At 38.2% G+C, this 19,596-nt stretch overlaps 2 protein-coding genes across 2 annotated transcripts; both read right to left on the reverse strand.

The window, feature by feature from the left end:
• On the reverse strand, window positions 1-9,093 carry MYCTH_2124607 (uncharacterized protein; the record flags this gene model as incomplete). The annotated part of the gene is made up of 2 exons (XM_003660852.1): window positions 1-147; window positions 9,028-9,093. The coding sequence occupies 2 exons, from the start codon at window positions 9,091-9,093 to the stop codon at window positions 1-3; spliced, it is 213 nt and encodes a 70-aa protein (XP_003660900.1).
• A 5,772-nt stretch (window positions 9,094-14,865) lies between these two features.
• Window positions 14,866-15,138, reverse strand: MYCTH_2049971 (uncharacterized protein; the record flags this gene model as incomplete). Its single annotated transcript, XM_003660853.1, has 1 exon — window positions 14,866-15,138. A coding segment is annotated over one exon (273 nt), but the record flags the coding sequence as incomplete, so codon positions are not given.
• Between the last annotated feature and the right edge of the window lie 4,458 nt (window positions 15,139-19,596).

The following is a 19,596-nucleotide window of genomic DNA, read 5'->3' on the forward strand; positions in this document are numbered from 1 at the left end:
CTAGAACCAAACCTCCGTCTGGTCAGATAGGGAGGAGCTTCGGCTTAAAAAGTCCAGGGCGTCCGAGTATTCGCGGTCACAGCAGGCAAGTCCGACCATCTGGACGGCAATGACGATAGGGGCGAAGGTGGTGACAGTGATGTCCCTCTAGACAGACGTAGAAGAGTCCACTTACATGGAAAAAGATACCCCCGACTTATAAAAGAAAGAAGAACCACATCCTATCGCTCTAATCTATCAGAGCAAACGAGTGTTAAAAGCCATCTATTATTCTTGTCTCTCTTATCTGGCGCCCCTAGATAGGCAACCCCTATTTATACCTATCGTAGATAGCAAAGCTCTACGGAACCGGAAAAACAAAACTGTACCCTGTGTCCCTCTGGTTATATTAAGAACTTCTAGCCCTAGTCTAATAATCTATAATAAGGAACTACTTATGATTATCTTATATCTAAAGGCCTAGTTGGCTAAGCTTTATAATGTTACTACCCCCTTTTAGATCTTAACCGACTATAAAAACCTTAAATACTTCTCTTAGCCTTATTTAATTAGTAAATAGCAAGCTTAATAGGCTAAAATACTTTCCCTCTTTAACTTTAAACTTCGTTACTAACTAGGATTATAAGCTTTTTATCTTAATGCCCTGTCCTACTATAAATAAGATTACCTTAAGGATATATAATATATAATATAACTCCTCCCTATTATTTGGATAGATACGACTAGTACCTTATCATTACCTGAAATATACTACCTACTAAAGGGGAGTACTATTTTTATAGATATATAGCTTATAGCCTTATAAGATAAGGGAGTTATTAAGGATAAACATTATATATATCAGCTTTAGGCTGTCCGAGATAAGGCCTGAAAATTTTCAAAGGAGGTAAACGTAGTATAGACCTAGATTATAGATTACTCCCTTAATATATAGAGTGCCCTTTAGTTCTAAGGTAGACTTTAGCTTTCTATATAGGAGCTACTTATAATTACTATTCTTTAATATATCTATAACTCCCTTATATTAGGCTACCTAGGGAGAAACAGGTTATTTAAAATACTCTAATAGGACTACCATTAGGACTTTATATCCCTAGATATAAAGAGGTTTATAAGGAACTATTATATATATCAAAAGGCTAAGGTTTTACGTTAACTATAACAAGGACTCCTCCAGCCCCTACCTATTGCTAATCGCTTCTAGAAATAGATTTCTATCGATTTTATAGTCGATCTCCCTATATGAGATAAGAATTTATCCTGGTATCTTATAGTAATTACTAACCGGCTATTAAAGTATGTCTAGCTCGAAGCTATATCTTTAATAGGAGCTAAGGTATATATGCTCTGGTTTTAAGATATATAGTAATAGTTTTATAGATTTCTAATACAAATTATTACTAATTATAGTTCAAACTGGCTTAGTTAGTCTTAGACTACTCTCTATAAGACTATTAGGATTGAGTAGTTACTATTAATAGCCTATTATCTATAGATAGATAGAGGTATAGAATATATAAACTAGGAGGTATAGATTATCCTATAGACTATAGTTTCCTTTACCTAATATAACTAGCCTAAATATCTACCTATATACTAGCTTATAATTAATAACCGTAACTTAATAATAACTAGGATAAGTATAAACTACCTTCTCTATAGTTATAATATAAGCCTAATATAGTTTGCCGACCTATTAAATGCTTCTACCTTAACCTTATAAGGAAGGGCTACTAATTTCTTATATTACCTAAGAGAAGGTATAGAATAGACCTAGGCTACTATCGTATATATATAATGGTATTAGCAAGAAAACGCTAATTATTCTTAATATCTAGCTAAAAGATTTAAAGTAAGGGATAAAGTATAGCTATCTTTATATAATATTAAGACTAACTACCTTAGCTATAAACTTAACTAGGTTAATACTAAGTATAAAGTAATTATAGTACTAATACTACTAATAATAACTTTAAATATTTCCTATGGCCTTTACCTTACCTTTTATATTAACTTTATCAAGTATATTACATCTAACCTACTACCTTTATAATATATATTAGATTTCTAACTAGACCTAGTATTAGAACTCTCCTAGGAAGGACTACTATAGGAGGAATATAAAGTAGAAGTGATCCTTATAGCTAGGAGTATAAAGAGAAGAGGAAATCGATATAATATACTAGTAAAATAGAAGGGATATAATACCCTAACTTAGGAGCTATTAGAAAATCTAGAAAATACTAAGACGCTTAATACGTTCGAGTAGAAGTAAAGGGACGTATATTATAATGATTGACTAGTTATAAACAGGGGGTAAGGAAGGGTATAAAAGCAAACGATTTAAAATTCTCGTATATATAGGCAAACCTAGGGCGAACAGGTGGCGGACGTGTATAGACACGTTATAAATACGCCGACCTACTAATTATAAAATAAAAATATAATAACTAGTATATGCTATATGCTTACTTTACAAGTTCTTCCTTAAACTCTTCTTCTTCCTCCTCTTCTTCTAAGATGTTAGTAGGCTCCTTATAGTTATAGATTAGGTATACTATACAATTAGTAGGTAAGAAAGAGCAATAGGTATAAGAGCAGCTAAAGTTAATTAGTATAGGTATAAGGTATATAGAGATATATAAATAGGCATAAGAGGTAGGTAATAGTATACTTAAGATATAGGTAATAAGGGTAATATTAGTATTAACTAAAGTTAATATATTCCTATTTATATACTATATCTAGTATAATATATTATTCTTCTATGTTATAACGTAATATATAAGCTGCCTAATAGTATATAGGGTAAGGGTAGGGGTAGTAGTAGCCTAGATAATATTACTATAATAGGTAAGGGTATAAGAGGTAGCGACTAGGCCTAGGTTATTAGTAAAGCGGTAAGAACTTATAGCCTAGGTAAGAGAGAAGGTAATATAACTAGGGGAATAATTAGCTTATATAGCCTTTAAGACTATAATAAATAAGTATACTAATATAGAGAACTTAGGCATTAGGATAGCCTTATAGATACCTTAGGTAGCAATCTTATAGTAAATAGGAAAGGTAAAGGTAGTATTAATATTATAGTAATATATAATTTTTCTAATGCCTATATATAAGTAAAGGTTACTAGCTTAAAGCTATAGATCCTAAATATAAAGGTTATGGGTAATATAGCAGGTTATATAAAAGGTACTATAGCTAGGAATATATATAACTTGGTTACTATATAAGAGGTAATAGATATAGTTAAGGCAATACTATTCTTTCTTAAGCAATAACTTAAACTCTTTATTAGAAGAGTTACCTTTAATGGTAAACCTACTAAGGGAAGTATTCTAGTTCTTATACTATAAGTAAAGGACTAGTTAGGGTCCTATACAAATATAAGACAACTATAGTCAAAATAGTAAAGAGAAAAAACTTATATAATAGTCCTTATTCTTATTACTACTAGGGTAGTAACTATTATTACTACTACCAAGTAAACTAATTATAGTTAATATTCTAAATAAACGTAAAGGAAAAAAAAAGTCTTATAAGCGTAATATAGGTATAGGCAGTAAGAAAAATACAATATAGAGGGAAGGCAGATAGGGAGTAGGTAGAGGGAGCATTAATTAAAAAGAAGGAAGAAGTAAGAGGAGGAGAGAAAGAGAGGGGGTATTTATACCCATTTAGAGGTAAGGCCAGGAGGGCGTAGGCAGAACTTAAAACAAAGACCGGGCCCTATACGTGACTTACCGGCATGTATAGGTCTTATTACTACGATGACGCAGGGTAGGCCTACCTAGTAACCGACCTAGGAAGGAGGGGGGTATATTACGGGCCTAGGCTTTACCTAGGCTAAACAATGCTAGGCTTTACCTGGTAACGGACTAGACCTACCTAGTAATAGACCGGACCTACTTAACCTACCTAAGTGTATATAATTGGTTTGTAAGACGTTTGTAGGTCGTTCGTAGGGCGTGTGGTTATGGCCTACTTAGGGCCTAACCTAGAGCCTAACCGGGCCTTACCTAGATTATATATATATATATTAAAAAGGTACTCTTTTATATAACTTTTATATTTTTCCTTTTTTTCCTCCCTAAGGTAGTTAAATAAATTATTATACGTTTATTTATAGATATTATAAGGCTAGTATATTATACTTATATATCTAATAGCTTTTATAATATTTATATTAACTATAATAGTAGTCTTACTTTTTATATTAGGTTGGTAAGAGATTTAATAACGGCTTTACTAGATAGAGCTAAGGCTTTTATAAGTCTTTAGATCTTAAACCTCTATCCTTAATATATAGGCAAATCGCTAATAGTTATATATAAGATCTTAAGAAGTTATATATAGTTCTTTAAAATGACTTTAAATATGCTAATATAGACGATATAGAGGAGTATAAGCTTAATAAGGCTAAACTTATATATTTTATAAAGATTACCTGCTTTATATATAATATCTTCTACTAGTTAGGCAAGATTAAGGAGGCTTATAATGCTTATATTAGTACGTCTAATAACATGTTAGGCGCTATATTGTCGCCCGGCCAAGATAAAGGTAAGGGCAAGGTTATTAATCCTAGTAACGGCTAATAGTAATAGATAGGGAGTATTAGGTAGTATTTTATTTAGCGAATTTGACTTATTTTCTACCCCTTAGTTATATAAGCCTATAACTAATATCTTAAAGATTAAAGAGAGCCCTCTAGTACTTAAAGGCTTATTAGCTAAGTCATTTAGTAAGCCTATCTACTAATATCCAACTAGTTAGTAGATATATAGCTTTAAACGTTCCTTTTGCTACTTCCTAGTATAACTATATATTATAGATTAAAAAAAAAGTCTCAGAGCTTCTCTTACATCTTTGCGAATACCCTACCAAAACATACGAAATTACCATTGCCAGAAAGCTCTCGAAAAACGCTATCTAGCGGTACCACTTTCAACTGCGCGCGAGCCGTTGCGGGTGTGCAATAGGCATTATAGGCGTAGGAACCGGACTCGACCGTAATCCGACCGTACCTCGTATGCCTGTCAAAATTTTCACCGTATAGACTACCTAGCGCCCCTGAATATAACGTCGATTTAAGGCCTAACACTAAGCCACTAAGTAGGGAGGCCTATAGCTTTAAACTAATTAAAGGGGGGCCTATTATAGGCCTACCTAGCCTTAGATATTAAGGAGCTAAGGGGTCTCGTTACGTAATTAGTCAACCTTATACTAAGCCCTAAACAGGGTAAGGTATAGGACCTTGCCGATAGGCTCTTATAGGGCCTTATAACTATCATTATGGGCCTAGTTCCAAACCTATAGGAACTTGTAGCTAAAGAAGTTAAAAAGGGGCTTAAAGAAGCCCTTAAGGCCACCCCCTGCCCTACCTAGGCATAGGTAGCCATAGGGCCGTAACAGGGGGTAACGGGCCCCTAAGGAGGCCTACCGTCGGCTAAGGCAGTACCGTTACGGGCCTTGTAGAAGGTTATAATATGGAACGTAAGCCTATAGGAGGACCTTAAAGCCCGAACCCTGGCCGAGATAGTCTAAGCAGTTAACAGGGCTTCTAGCCGCTAGGGAGCCATTATGGCTAGGAAGCTCCTAAGCGGGGATGTTATAGTAGTCTTTTAAGGACAAAGATACTAAGGACTAATATTCGGCTAATAAGCAATAGGTAGCTTCGGCCTTTAGAGAGGAGGCTAGGGAGGTTAGTAGGGCCTATATAGTCCTAGCCAAGGGAGTCCGGAAGGAGGAGCTATAGGGGGTTAGCAAACAAGACTTTAAGGGGGCTGTAGGCCTATAGTCGATCGAAACGGTTAAGTTCCGGCTGCTAAAGAGCCTATAAAGGAAGTAGGCTACGGTACTCCTAGGCTTACGGAACCTTAAAGAGGCCTAGAAGGCCTGTAACGAGGGCGTGGTCTAGGATGCCTAGGTACTAGACTACGAGCCTTACTAAGATGCCCTAGAGCCGAGGTAGTACTATAGGTATTAGAGCTTTGGCTATACCTAACGGCACTACTAATGGCCGGCCTGTTACGGTTAGTACGGCGTAAAGGCCTACGGGGAGGGGGGGAAAACCAGGGAGGCCTAATGCCCTACCTACTTTAACTAGCTCCCTTATAGGTATATAGCCTATAATAGCCCTTATATAGCCTAGTATAAGGGTTGCCTAAAGAAAGTTAAAGCCTAAGAGAGGGCTAGGGAGGCCTACTAATATAGACCCTAAACCTTTTAACTATTAAAGTAACTATCTAGAAGGTAGCCTTCGAGTTTAGCAGCTAGCTAGAAGATAATAACTACTATTAAACTAGGGCTAAACGCCCTTATAAGAGGCTTACCTTAGCCTAATAAGTGGCTAAGAGCGCCTTATTCGATGCCCGATAGACCCGTATCTCCTTTCTATAGCCTAGAACCCCCTTTTTTTCGTAACTAACCAAGGGGGTAACGGCTACAGAGCCTACTACTATACCCTCGGCCTCTGCCCCGGCTACCTCGAATGTAAATTAAGATCCTTTAGTAGAACACCTAAGGTAACAAACAGGCCCTCGAGGTCCTACTAGAGGAGGCCAAATATAACCTACTAGCTATCTAGGAACTATAGATTAACCGGTTTATAGGGTTAATATACTACCCCTAGGCTTCGAAATACTACCTAGTCTATAAGCCTAAGGGCAAAGTGGCTATTCTAGTGGCTAAACGGTTCCCAGTTAGCTGGTAGGACTATTTAGCAGAGGAGAACTAGTATAGGGTAACCTTTCCGGCCCTAGGAGAGAGGGGGTTCGAACTCTAGTTAATCTATAATAATAAGGGCGAATAGGCCCTCTTATAGGACCTGCTAGCCCTACCTCGGCCAACCTACCCCCTAGTTCTTATAGGTAACTTTAACCTCTACTACCTAGTCTAGGACCTATTCGATAGGCTTAGCCTAGGGGCTAGGGACCTCCTTAGCCTTATAGACTAGTAGGACCTTGACCTATATATACTATATAGCTAGGTTACTAAGGCCCCCTAAAGGGACTAATATAGCCGGCCTTCTACGATAGACCTATTCTAGGCCTTGGCTAGGCTAGAAGCGACCTATAGGGATATTACAAAGTAGGGGAAATCCGACTACTACCTATAGGCCTTAAACGTCTCCCTCTAGGGGACTAATAGGCCTGTACTAGTTAAAAAAGGGTAGGAATAGAAGAGCCTAGACAAGGAGGTCGTGTAGGCCAAGGTAGCCTACCTCCTACTCTAGCTTAAAAGGTAGGCATCGGCCCTGGCTAGGCCTGTTTTCCAGGGCCCGGAGGAGCTTCTATAGGCCTTCGACAGGCTTATAGAGGCCCTTAAAAAGATAGCTATAGTCTCGGCCCTAGTAAAGAAGGCTAGCATAGGCGGCAAACAGGCTCGATAGTAGACAAAGGAGGTTCAAGAGGCCTAGAAGAGGGCTAAGGAGGCAGAGAGGGCCTATAGGAGCACCCTAAACCCCTATATATAGGAGGCACTTCGGCAGGCCCTATAGGACTAGGCTAAGACTATTATAGCTACGAAGACTAAGAGCTAGAGAGCTACGTTACAGGAGGTAACTAACCGGCCGGACCTACTATAGAGACTAGAGTAATAGGCAAGGCTATAAAGCTACTTACTAGTCGACCTTCTAAAGCTCCTAGCCTTCGAAGGAAGGCTTATAACCTACTAATAGAAGGCTAGGGCCCTGGCTAATAAGTTCTTTCCAAACCTAGAAGCAGACCTATCGGATATCGACGACCTAAAACTAAACGACCATTAGGAGCCGAAGTTCGAAATAGGCTAGGAGGTTATAGTAGGTAAAGTTAAGGTAGTACTAGCTAGAGCGGCCCTATAGAAGGCCCTAGGGGAGGACCTCCTCTCTATAGGCCTACTAAAAGCCTATAGGTAGCCGCTCTACCGGATACTAGCTAAACTAGCCTTAGAGAGCCTACAGCTCGGCTATTTCCCAGCCTAGTTTAAAAGGGCTAAGATAGTAGTCCTCTATAAGCCTAGCAAACCCCTATAGGCCTACTTTACCCTAGGTAGCTATAGGCTTATAGTACTCCTACTAATAGTAGGTAAGGTATTAAAGGCTATAGTTACCTAGAAGGTAACGGCCATTATAAAGGCCTATAGGCTTCTCTTGGCTAAGTAGATAGGTAACTAGGAATATGGGTCCACGGAACTAGCTATTTGGCTTGTTACGGCTTAGGTTTAGGAGGCTTAGAGGTATAAGGTAGCTGCCTCCCTCCTATAGCTCGATATCTTAGGGGCTTTCGACACTATCAACTATACCCGGCTACTAGCCACTTTACAGAGCTAGGGCTTCCCGAAGTAGTTAGTAATCTAGGTTAGGGAGTAGCTATAGGACAGGGTAGCTATCCTCTACTTCGATGGCCAGGAAATAGAGGATATAGTAGTAAGGGCTAGGGTCCCGTAGGGGTCACCCCTCTCCCCTATACTATTTATCCTTTATATAGCCTCCCTCTACTAGGCCATTCGCTAGGCCAGCCCTACGGTTAGTTTAATAGGCTTTACCGATGACACTAACCTCTTAGCCTTCGGGAGGCCTAAGGAGGCCTATAACAGTTAGCTACGGAGGGCCTAGAAGGCCTACCTCTAGTAGGCAAGAACCTAGGATATAGCTTTTGCCCTAGAAAAGTGCAAGCTTATCTACTTTAATAGGGGCCGGAAATAGTGGTCGCGACCGCTAGAGCTCCTATGGCCTAGAGGGGGTACTACTACTATAGCCCCTTTAAAGTCGGCTAGATTCCTTAGGGTCTAGCTAGACTAAAGGCGATAATAGGGCCCTTACTATACAAAGGTAGCTAAGAAACTAGAAACCTAGGAGTTTGCCCTAACTAGGCTTGCTATAAAGACTTAGGGCCCCGGCCTCCTACAGGCTTATAAGGTCTATACTAAGTATATCTATAGTGCCCTAGGTTATAGGGCCTCGAACTTCTACAAGCCTACTAAGCCAGGGGGTAAGCCAGAAGGCCCTACTAGGGAGCTATTAAAGGCCTAATTGTGACGAACCCAACTCAGACTTCTTCTAAAAGGGTCCAGACGGAGGTAGGTGAAGCGGACAAGGGCGTAGGTCATCTGAGGGATTCGGTGAAGCCAAAGGGTTTACAACAACACTAGAGTTGTCTCTCATAGTAGTCGGCAATGCTTAATATAAGTACTATGATTGTGATTGTTACCACTAGTAAACTCCAGAGTCTACCATAACGAGTGACTATCTACATGTATATATAATCCTAGTGATCACTTGTAATTACGGTGATTGTAAGTGATCGTATGGTAATGATCACCCTGATCACTAGTGAACGTAGTAATCACTATGCTTCCCTATGTTGTGATTGGTCCTTTCGTTCCTTCGGCTTAATTAGCCCGTCTATACCGGTAGCTTAGGTGGCATCTATATACATATTTCCGTGACATGATATCTTCTTTCTAAGGCTTTCGACCTAAAAGCCCTCTTTTTAGGCCGTTTCAAATAGCGCCAACATTCCTTACGTTCCTTATACGTGTTCTTTCTCCTTAGTCCTTGTTGCCCTTTATACTGTCAATTATATCATCTAACGCGTATAGATCCCTAGCGTCTATTCGTTGTAAGCGTTTGGCTTAGTTTATTTCCGATTACGGGTTTGTAGTAATGGCATGTTCCTATTATATAGAGTATAACCAAGTATATAAGATGATTAAAAAATCTCGTCGCTACGAGGCTTATATACGTCGGGGTCATGCTTACGATGGTTCTAGCGTTCTAGTTTCTTCTTATAAGTTCCTGTTTCCTTACGAGGGTACGCTTCTAATCGCCATGTAGTAGATCGCATTATATACGAGCAACGTCGTTTAAAGGCTAAAGAGAAAGAGGCCGAAGCCTTACTATAGGAATATTAGTATAAAGCGTCTAAGGCGTTAGCCTATCTAACTCGGGTTCGTAAATAACAAGAGTTCCTAGTAGAGAAGGGGGCAGATATGGTTACACGGGGTTTGTCGAATCTAGACAAATTGGAGGCGGTAGAATAGTAGGAGTCAGGGGCCATCGTGTAACTTAGTGGTAGCGTCGAGGTTGTTAACTGGGGCGCTATTTTCGGTTCTATCCTAGGTTTGCCTTTAGCTAATCTAGGTTCTATCGATAGAACTATTCTAGTTTCTTAGGGCAGTTTAAGTTCTTGACGGGTTCCTATGAGTTATCTTCTAATCTAAAATCAAGCTATTTAACCAGATATTATAGTTCCCTGTTAATAATATATAAATCTAGAATTTCTTCGACGTCCTATTCTTCTTCTTTATCTTTTGCCTCAATGTTCGTAGCAATCTTAGCGTTTTTTAGTGCCGGTTCGAGAAGTGAAATATAAAAAACATCTATCTATAGTCGTATAGATGATGGTAACGATAGTCAGTAGTTAGATGTTAAAATTCGTTCTTTAATAACAAAGGGTCCGACCTTCTTAAAGTCTAGCTTTATACTTAGTCGTTTGGTTTGTAAGTTCTATACGATTAGGTAGACTTTGTCTCCCCTCTCTAGGCAAGGTCCCTCGAGCCTATGTTTATCGTAGTAATTCTTTATTCTAGTCTTGACAAACTCGAGTTCCTTTTTAAGCTTCTTATATAGTACGTATATCTGTTCTACTTTGACTACTGCTCTTAGTACTATAACCTCTGGTCCTTGTCTAAGGTCTGCTTTATATCTATAGTTTGTAAAGAATAGTGTGACCTTGGTCGTTTCTGTTAGCGTTATATTATAAGCGAGTTATACTATTGGCAATAGTATGACCTAGTCGTCTTATTAGTAGTTAATATAAGAACGGAGATACTGTTCGACGACTTGGTTTAGTTACTCTATTTGTCTGTCGGTCTACAGGTAATATGCCGTTAACAGTTTACTATTGACGCCTAGTCGTTGTATTAACGCTTGCTAGAACTTTGATACGAACTTGGTATCTCTATTAGTAACCTATTCTTGCGGCTAAGTATGTACTAATGTAACTTGTCGGTAGATTACGTCTGCTAACTGTTTCGCTATCTAGGACTCTTTATAGGGAAAGAAGTATACCTATTTAGTTAGGCGATCTACTATAGTAAGGATACTATCATAGATCACTCCTATAGCTATATCCTTAGATTCTGGCAGCTTCGTAATGAAGTCTATCGTGACCGAACTCTATAGTTTGTCAGGTATTAGCAATGGCTAAAGTAGCCCGTACGGCTTATATCGTACCGTTTTACTTCGGTTATAGATGTCGTAGCTTCGTACGACTTCCTTAACTCTTATCGTTAACTATGGAAAGTCATAGTGTTTCTTAACTTGTGCGACAGTCTTCGTAACTCCTTTGTATCCTCCGAGTTTCGACTTATAGAGTTCCCAAATCATTTGTAGCTATTAATCCCCGTCGTAGATATATACTTTGCCTTAGTACTAGAGTTTCCTATCTTTTTCTTCTACTCCGTTAGGTACTACTAGTCCAGGTGCCGCTTGATACTATGTCTTGTTAGTCCTTTCTTCCCAAAAGATTATATAATATTCTAGGAATAAGTCAAGTAGATCATCTTCTATAGGTGTCTACGTTTCGTGATATAGCGTCCCGTCTATTCGTTCCTTGAATAACGGTGGTGTTATTTCTGTCCGTTCTTCCGTATGATCCGTTTGTCGGCTTAAGATATCCGCTTATACATTCTCTTTGCCCTTCTTGTAGCGGATCTCGAAGTTGAATTCCATAAGGAATTCTACCTATCGTATTCGTCGTCCGTTAAGCTCCTTTGTCATTGTAAAGTATCGTAAGTTCTTGTAATCTATATATACTTGTACTAGTTCAATCGTGCCACTGAGGTATGGTCGCCATTCCTTAAAAGCTTTAATAATCGCAAGTAGTTCCTTGTCGTAGATTGGATAATTAAGACGTAGTCTATCAAGCTTCTTTAAAAAGAAGGCTATAGAATATAGCTTTCCTTATCCGTCTCGTTATCCTAATTATCCTCCGATGGCGTAGTCTAAAGCGTCCGTTTCTACCTTAAATGGTTTCTTAGGATCTAGTAGTACTAGTACTAGGTCTTTAGTAATGGCATCGCGGATCTATATAAATGCTTGCTCGTATTATCCTTCCCATTAGAATTTAGCATTCTTCTTAGTAAGTTTATATAAAGGTTATACAATTACTCTAAAGTTCCTAATAAACATTTGGTAGAAGTTTGTAAATCTGATGAAGCTTTATACTTCTATAACTATCGTTAGTTATAGCTAATTCTTAATAGCTTTAACCTTTGAAGGTTCTATCCGAATTTGTCCTAGGGATATTTTGTACCCTAAAAACACCATTTTCCTAACGTAGAATTCGCTCTTTTCCTTGTTAACTAATAGCTTATACGCGTGTAGCGCGTCTAGTACTACTCTTACATACTTCTGGTGTTCGTCTATCGTCTTAGAGAAGATAAGTATGTCGTCAAGATAATATACTATAAATTTGTCGAGAAAGGGTCGGATAGCTTGATTAATCAGGGCTTAGAACGTTGCCAGCGCGTTCGTAAGTCCGAATGGCATGATAAGGTACTTATAGTGGCTATAGGGTGTCCTAAAGGCCGTTTTCCACTCGTTGCCTTCTTTGATCTATATATAGTTATAGGCCGATGGCAAGTCAAGACGTGTGAAATATTAGGCTCCTGCTAACTAATCTTAGAGCCATGAGATTAGTAGTAATAGGTATCGGTTTTTTATAGTCTATTTATTAAGTTACTAATAGTCGACATATAACTATAGCTTTCTATCTTTCTTAGGCACAAACAAGATTAGGTAGCCTACTAGCGATATTAACAGGCAGATATATTCTCTTCAAAGGTTCTCCTCCAAATATCGCTTAAGTTCTTTATTCTATATCTAGCTTATATAGTAAATCTTAAAGAACTTTAGTCGTGCTCCTTCTTTAAGCTTGATCTCGTGATCCTATAGGCCGTATTCTAGTAGTCCTTCTAGATATTTCGGTTCAAATGCTAGGTGTCCTTTATATTCCTTCAGTACTTCCCTAGTCTTATCTCGTCTCTTGGTTTTCTAATAGTATATGAACTTAGTTCCGTCTATAGCGATACTAGCGATTTCTCCTATCTCGACCTACTACTCCTATTATAGTGCTCCGCATTTATCAATGGAGAGAACAGCTATTAGCAGTTTAGCTCGTTCCTCCTATTACATCGTCATTATCGTTTTGCCGCTTCTTCTAGAGTCTATAGTGGTCTGTCTACCACTGCCTGTCTCTTGTAGTAGATCCGTAGGACATGCCTTCCCTTGAGCATCGTCTGCTTACGATCCTTGCGTGCTCCCTATCTCGCTAGTTAAATATAACTCTATTCGGGGTTATAGGTAGCTACTATTCTTCTAGCTAATGTCTGGGTTGTAATCTTCGTACTATAGTAACCCTAATATTATATCTTTATCGTTACCTATATCTATAATACTAAATATAACTACTATAGTCTTCCCTGCTATAGTAATATCGATTAGTTTAGTCTCCCTATATACTTATTACGTCGGAAATAGTCCTTTAACTATACTATACTTCCGCTTCATTCTCTAGGGTATCTGTAGCTAATTTATAAGCGTCGGCGAAATCAGGTTCATCTCTGCTCTACTATCTACTAGTACGAGCATTTCGTGCTATTTCTATTATACTATTATCTATAGTCGCTTGTCATGCCGTCGTCGTCTAAAGATTGTAGCGATTTTCTATGTTTCTGCCGGGAGGTCTCGATATAGTAGTCTCTTGCAGCAGTTCCTCCTATACTACACTACCACTTGCCACTATACAGGCGTTAATGGTTTTCGGGCCCCTCGAAGGGCCCTAACCCATTTCCTAGGTCAGTACTAACCTCTTTAGTTGTTCGGCTAATGGCGGCTTTATCTATCGTGCTCATTTCTATAAGCTATTAAGTGCTTATAGTTTCCTACTATTAGGTCTGTTCTGCTTTCCGTCATATGTACTATAGCTTTATCTAAAGCTCCCGAATTCGTAATCTCTTTTCGTCCGCGTAATAAAGGCAATCGTTACTCTAATATAAGTCTTATATGTCTCGTCCCATTCTATAGTGCCTAGGCTAGGCCCGTTTTAGAACTATTGTAATGCCTTCTAGATTCTGGTCTTTGATCTTCTAGAGCAATTCGGCCGCTCTGTTCCCTATATTATAGACCCATTCCATAGGGCGTAAGCTTCCGTCCTCATTTCCTTGTCAGGTTAGCTAGTAATTGTTTTCGAATTTGTCGCGGAAGTGATATCGGCATTCGTATACCATACACTAGAACCAGGGCACTTGTATATATGCCTCGTATCAAGGGTATAGTCGCGTAGCGTTGCCTAGGAGGTATTAGAATTCTCTCCCAAATCCTTCCTACTATATATGGACCATAGGTACTCTAATGCTAAGGTAGGAGTATTTCTTCTAGTAGCTTTCCTACGTATGCTTGTCTTTTCCGCGGTTTGCGCGTATAAACTGATATTCTAGGTTCCGCATGTCGTTACTAAGTTGCTAATTGTTAAGGTACTTGGCGTAGCTATTAGGTCTATTATATACTACAAGCTATTCTCCTTTAATAGTTTCCACGATACGTTAGAGTTCCCTTGTCTTGTCCCTTATCTTATCGCTTTACTAAGCAAGTTAAGTCAAACGTTTATCCCGTTTACGTAGTTCTATATTAAGCCGGAAAACTTTATTATAGTACCCTTTGATTCGTTCCTAGAGGAATAGAACATTAGGTCTAGGTCTTTCGGTTCTTTAGGTATTGGTCATCTATAATCTATCTTACCTCTATATAACTATAAAACCCTACTGCCCTAAGGCTAGGAGAATCGAAATTGGCAGTATATACTCTCTTACCGTGTCCTATTCGGCAAGACCTGTCTCTAGATCCACAGTGACTAGTTTGGAATACGGTACTTGTTTGTCTTTACCGTTACCGTCATATCTAAGACTATCCGTGTCACTGCCCCTGTCTTTGTAGCTTGTGGCTACTACTTTGGTAATATTCTTAGTAGTTTCGTTAATATCCGCAATTTCTTTTCTAGGGACTGGCTTCCACTCTTTTTTCGGGCTTTGACATTCTCGCTTATAGTGCCCTTTCTTTCCGTAGTTATAGTAGGTAACATTAGACTTGTCTTTAGTTGTCTTCTTCCGGTCCTACTTCTATGCTATATCTATATCTATAGCTCTAGGGTACATCCTATACGAGGTACTGGCGTACGTTCGTTTTTTCTTATCGTTAGCCTTAATTATGGTTCTATTTGTTTGACCTTGTTTCTATTACTCTTGTATATAGAGCTGATTATTAATTCTAATGGCCTATATAATATATTTATCTAAAGTCTTAGGTCGATCGTACTTATATAGCTTATCTTTAACCTTTTCCTTTAGGCCGTTATAGAATAATTATATTAATACCTTATCGTTAAGTTAGGACTTGAATATGTCCTATCTAAACTATATAGTATAAGAGGCTACTAACTTGGTCTGTCGGAGATTAGTAAGTCTTTCTTATATATAGATTTTCTCGTCTTTATCGCCAAAAACCTTCCGAAGCTCTTCTTCGAAACGGTTGTAAGATCGGAAGACTGCCTATATAAACATGTCTTGGTTATCTTCGTCTTCCTTGGTAAGATAGTCGTTCTACATAGGCTCGAACTATCTAAGTGCCTTGTCCTCTAGTCTTATAGCTACATAAAGGACTTTAGCTTTATTATCTAGAAACTTGTCGTTATTAAGCCAAAAGTAGGATCAGAGGTTTGTCAGGAATCCTATAAGATCCTCCTTAGTTCCTCTATATTTGCCAGGTAGTTCGATCTTAATATGGCTTGCTTTAATAACCTTAAGTATCTCGATTTTGGTATAGGCCTTGTTAATCAATTTCTATAAGTACTTTTCGCCGTTCTCGAGTTCCTTGATTCGAGCTTAAGCAGCCTTATCTCTCTAGTCCAACTCCTAGATCTGCTGCTAGAGTTAACCAAGCTAGGCAAGCAGTTATTCGGCTATAACGTCAGTAGCTATATTGGTGTCGAGGTCGAAGTCACCTCCGTTCTAAACCATAATAGAACAAAGGGAGTAATAACAATGTATAACAAACCTAACTTAGACTTCTTCTAAAAGGGTCTAGATAGAGGTAGGTGAAGCAGACAAGGGCGTAGGTTATCTAAGGGATTCGGTAAAGCCAAAGGGTTTATAATAACACTAGAGTTATCTCTTACAGTAGTCGGTAATACTTAGTATAAGTACTGTAATTGTGATTATTACCACTAGTAAACTCTAGAGTCTACTATAACGAGTGACTATCTACATGTATATATAATCCTAGTGATCACTTGTGATTACGGTGATTATGAGTAATCGTATAGTGATGATCACCCTAATCACTGGTGAGCGTAGTGATCACTGTGCTTCCCTATGTTGTGATTGGTCCTTTCGTTCCTTCGGCTTGATTGGCCTGTCTGTGCCGGTGGCTTAGGTAGCATCTGCATGCATATTTCCGTGACACTAATATAGGGCCCTTTAAGTAGTTACTAGGGCCTATAAGGCTACCCTTATCTAGTGCCTCTAAATAGAAGCCTAGGTGCCGCCCTTTGACCTCTATCTTAATAAGAGGCTAGCCAACTTCGAAGCCAAACTCGACTAGCCACTTCTATAGACTAGGGTAGGCCTAGGGGCCTCCTAGGTCCCTATAAGGGCCCTTATCTAATAGGCCTATAATAGGCTAAGCCAGAGGTTTTAGAAGAGGAGGGCTAGGGCGAGGGGCTAGGAGCCGAAGCCTATGGCCCTGGAAGTAGTAAGGTCGACGGTCCGGCAGTAGGTTTAGGAAGGCTATAGAGGGGGTTAACCCCCCCTATAGACCCTATAAAAAAGGCTATAGGCTACGGAACTAGCCGTGGTAACTAACTAGAGCAACCGTTAGAGGGCCGACCAAGCCGGCAAGAGGATATAGCGTATGTCAGACAAGGACCCCCTACGCCTGATTTTTATAGGGGAAGGCCTATAAAGGTACTAGGGCCTAACGAAGGCCTAGAGCTCCTTACTAGTACAGGCCTATATAGGGGCCATTAGCCTCTGTAACTTCCTATTTAGGATTCAAGTCCCGGGGGTCAGTACCCCCTACTATGCCTATAGCCAGGGGAGGGAAACTGTAGAGCACCTAGTTATATAGTGCCCAAACCTACCAAGAAGCCGGACGTAGGAATCCTAGGAAATACGGTCCCAAAGGGACCTAGACCTCGTTCTACGAGGTATAAGGGCCTGTAACCATCGGTTAGCAAGGAGGGTTTTACAGTAGCTAATGGACCTAGGGAGGCTCCCGGAATACCGCCTCGTAAGGAGGCTAGACTAGGAGGGAAGGCCTCTATAGGGCTACTCTAGCCACTTCTCCTTTTCTTTATAGTGTATTAGTACTCCGGACTAGGCGTTAAAGGCAGGACAGAGGGTTTTATCCGGCCTATTAGGCACGGTTTTCTTTGTATATAACTAGAGAGGCTCTGGTATACTTATTAGCATAGCGGCGTAGGACTAATGATAATAATAATAATAATATATCATAGATATCTATATACTATAGGCAAGTATTAATATATTTGTTCCTAGCTATTACTAGTCTTATCGTTTGCTAATTGTTATAGTAAATATTTTAGGGTTTCTTAAACTCAAGATTAATATTTGTAAATAGCCTTTTAAGTGCTATAGCCTCTCTAACTATAAGGGAGAGCATTAGAAGTTTTACTTTAATGCTTAACATTATAATAGTATCCTAGCGTAATGCCTTTTATATAATAAGACCTCCGAATAAGAAGAAGATATATCCTTATAATAAATACTATATATCTAAATTATCTATACATAAAGTGTCCCTAGTAATTATAAGTATTATACTTTCTAGCGCTTGCTTACCTCTATACCAGATTAATAGGTAAAAGCTCCTAAATGGATATCTTACTACTTGCTATACCTCTAATAAGTGGTCTAGTCCTAGGTTAGTTAGGTATTAAGAGAGTACTAAATAGATATATATAACGTCTAGATATAGTATAACTATATAATATAGGATTAATCTAATAAGCTCCTAATACTCTTTAATCTATATATTAATAATACTCCCTTCGAACTTCTTAAGTTCTTTATATCTTAAGGGAATTAGCTTATATATATTAGGTACATCTAGCCTATATCTTCTTACTACCTTTCTAATATATTAGTTATAGACTAACTATATCTTATATATAGGTCGGTCTTAAATCACCCTAATACCAAGGAACTAACTAATATTACCCTGCTTATAGACGTTATATTAAGCTTTAATTCCTTCTATTATATACTTAGCCGTCATAACGTTACTTTTATAGAAAAAGACTAAGAAGTCGTTAATATAGAAGATTAGGATAACTTGTTTATTATAGCTTAGGAAGAGGCACTTCTCTTTGCCCAATAGTTCTATACCTAGATCTGATAGCGTTTTATAGAACTCCTTATACTATAAGAGTAACGAGTCTCTCAAGCTATATAGAGCTCTTTACAACTCTATATATTTCCCTAGCTACTTAAATCCTTCTAGCAATTTATAGATAATAGGATCGTCTTCCGGTCGTTCAGCATTAAGGAACGCTTACATTACATCGAACTACTTAACTTCTAAGTCAAAGTATATAGCGATCGTTATTATCATATAAAATGACTATATCATTAGGGTAGCTATATATATACTTTTCACTAAGCTTATATCTTATAGATCTCCTTATATATAGATCCTTGCCTTATATTTCTCCAAGAAACTATTCTTATTAAACTTATATATAAAGACCCATTTTAATGGGATAGGTTACGCTTTTGCCTACTTATATAGTACGATCTTCTATATTCCCCTACTCTCTAAGTTATATATCTCCTTACAAGCCGTATCTTTGAACTATTATCCTAATAGGTAATTATATAGGTCTTACTAGTTATTAGGAACGCGAATAAGATTATTAATATATTAATATAACTTATTTAAGGCTACTCTAGGGTATATAGCATCCTTCTATTATATAATAGTAGCGAACATTATATATATTGTTTGAAAGCTCTAGTCTCCTAGGTAAACTTCCTATTGATTAGGTAGGTAAGTCTTATAGAATTATTACTAGAGTTCCTTTATTATATAGATAAAGGAGTAGTAATAATTAACCTTTTCTTTATTCTATAGCTATTTGCTTAACTATATAAGGTCCCTAGGTATATAAGCTTTCCTCCTACCTCTGCCTCTCCTTATAAGAGGTTACCAAATAGCTTCTCCTTTACTTCTACCTTTTAAAGGATATATTAGCTAATCTAGACTTCGCTTAACGCTCTACTCCTCCAGCTTAGCTAAGTATAATATATTAGTAGTACTGTCCCTAGCTTCTAGCTCTTCTATTCATACACTATATATACTCGACTCTTCTATAGAAGGTATTTCTCTATTAGATCCGACGGCTCCCCTACTCTCCCTAGCATCTAGTTAGCTAGCTAGTAATTAAGAAGGCCTTAATTTAAACCCTCTTACTTCCTAATAGATATCCCCTTTACTAGCTAGTATAAGGTAAGTTACTAAGGGCTTAGGCATAT

The sequence above is a fragment of the Thermothelomyces thermophilus genome, chromosome 1 (genome assembly GCF_000226095.1).
Source record: "Thermothelomyces thermophilus ATCC 42464 chromosome 1, complete sequence".
Lineage (NCBI taxonomy): Eukaryota > Fungi > Ascomycota > Sordariomycetes > Sordariales > Chaetomiaceae > Thermothelomyces > Thermothelomyces thermophilus.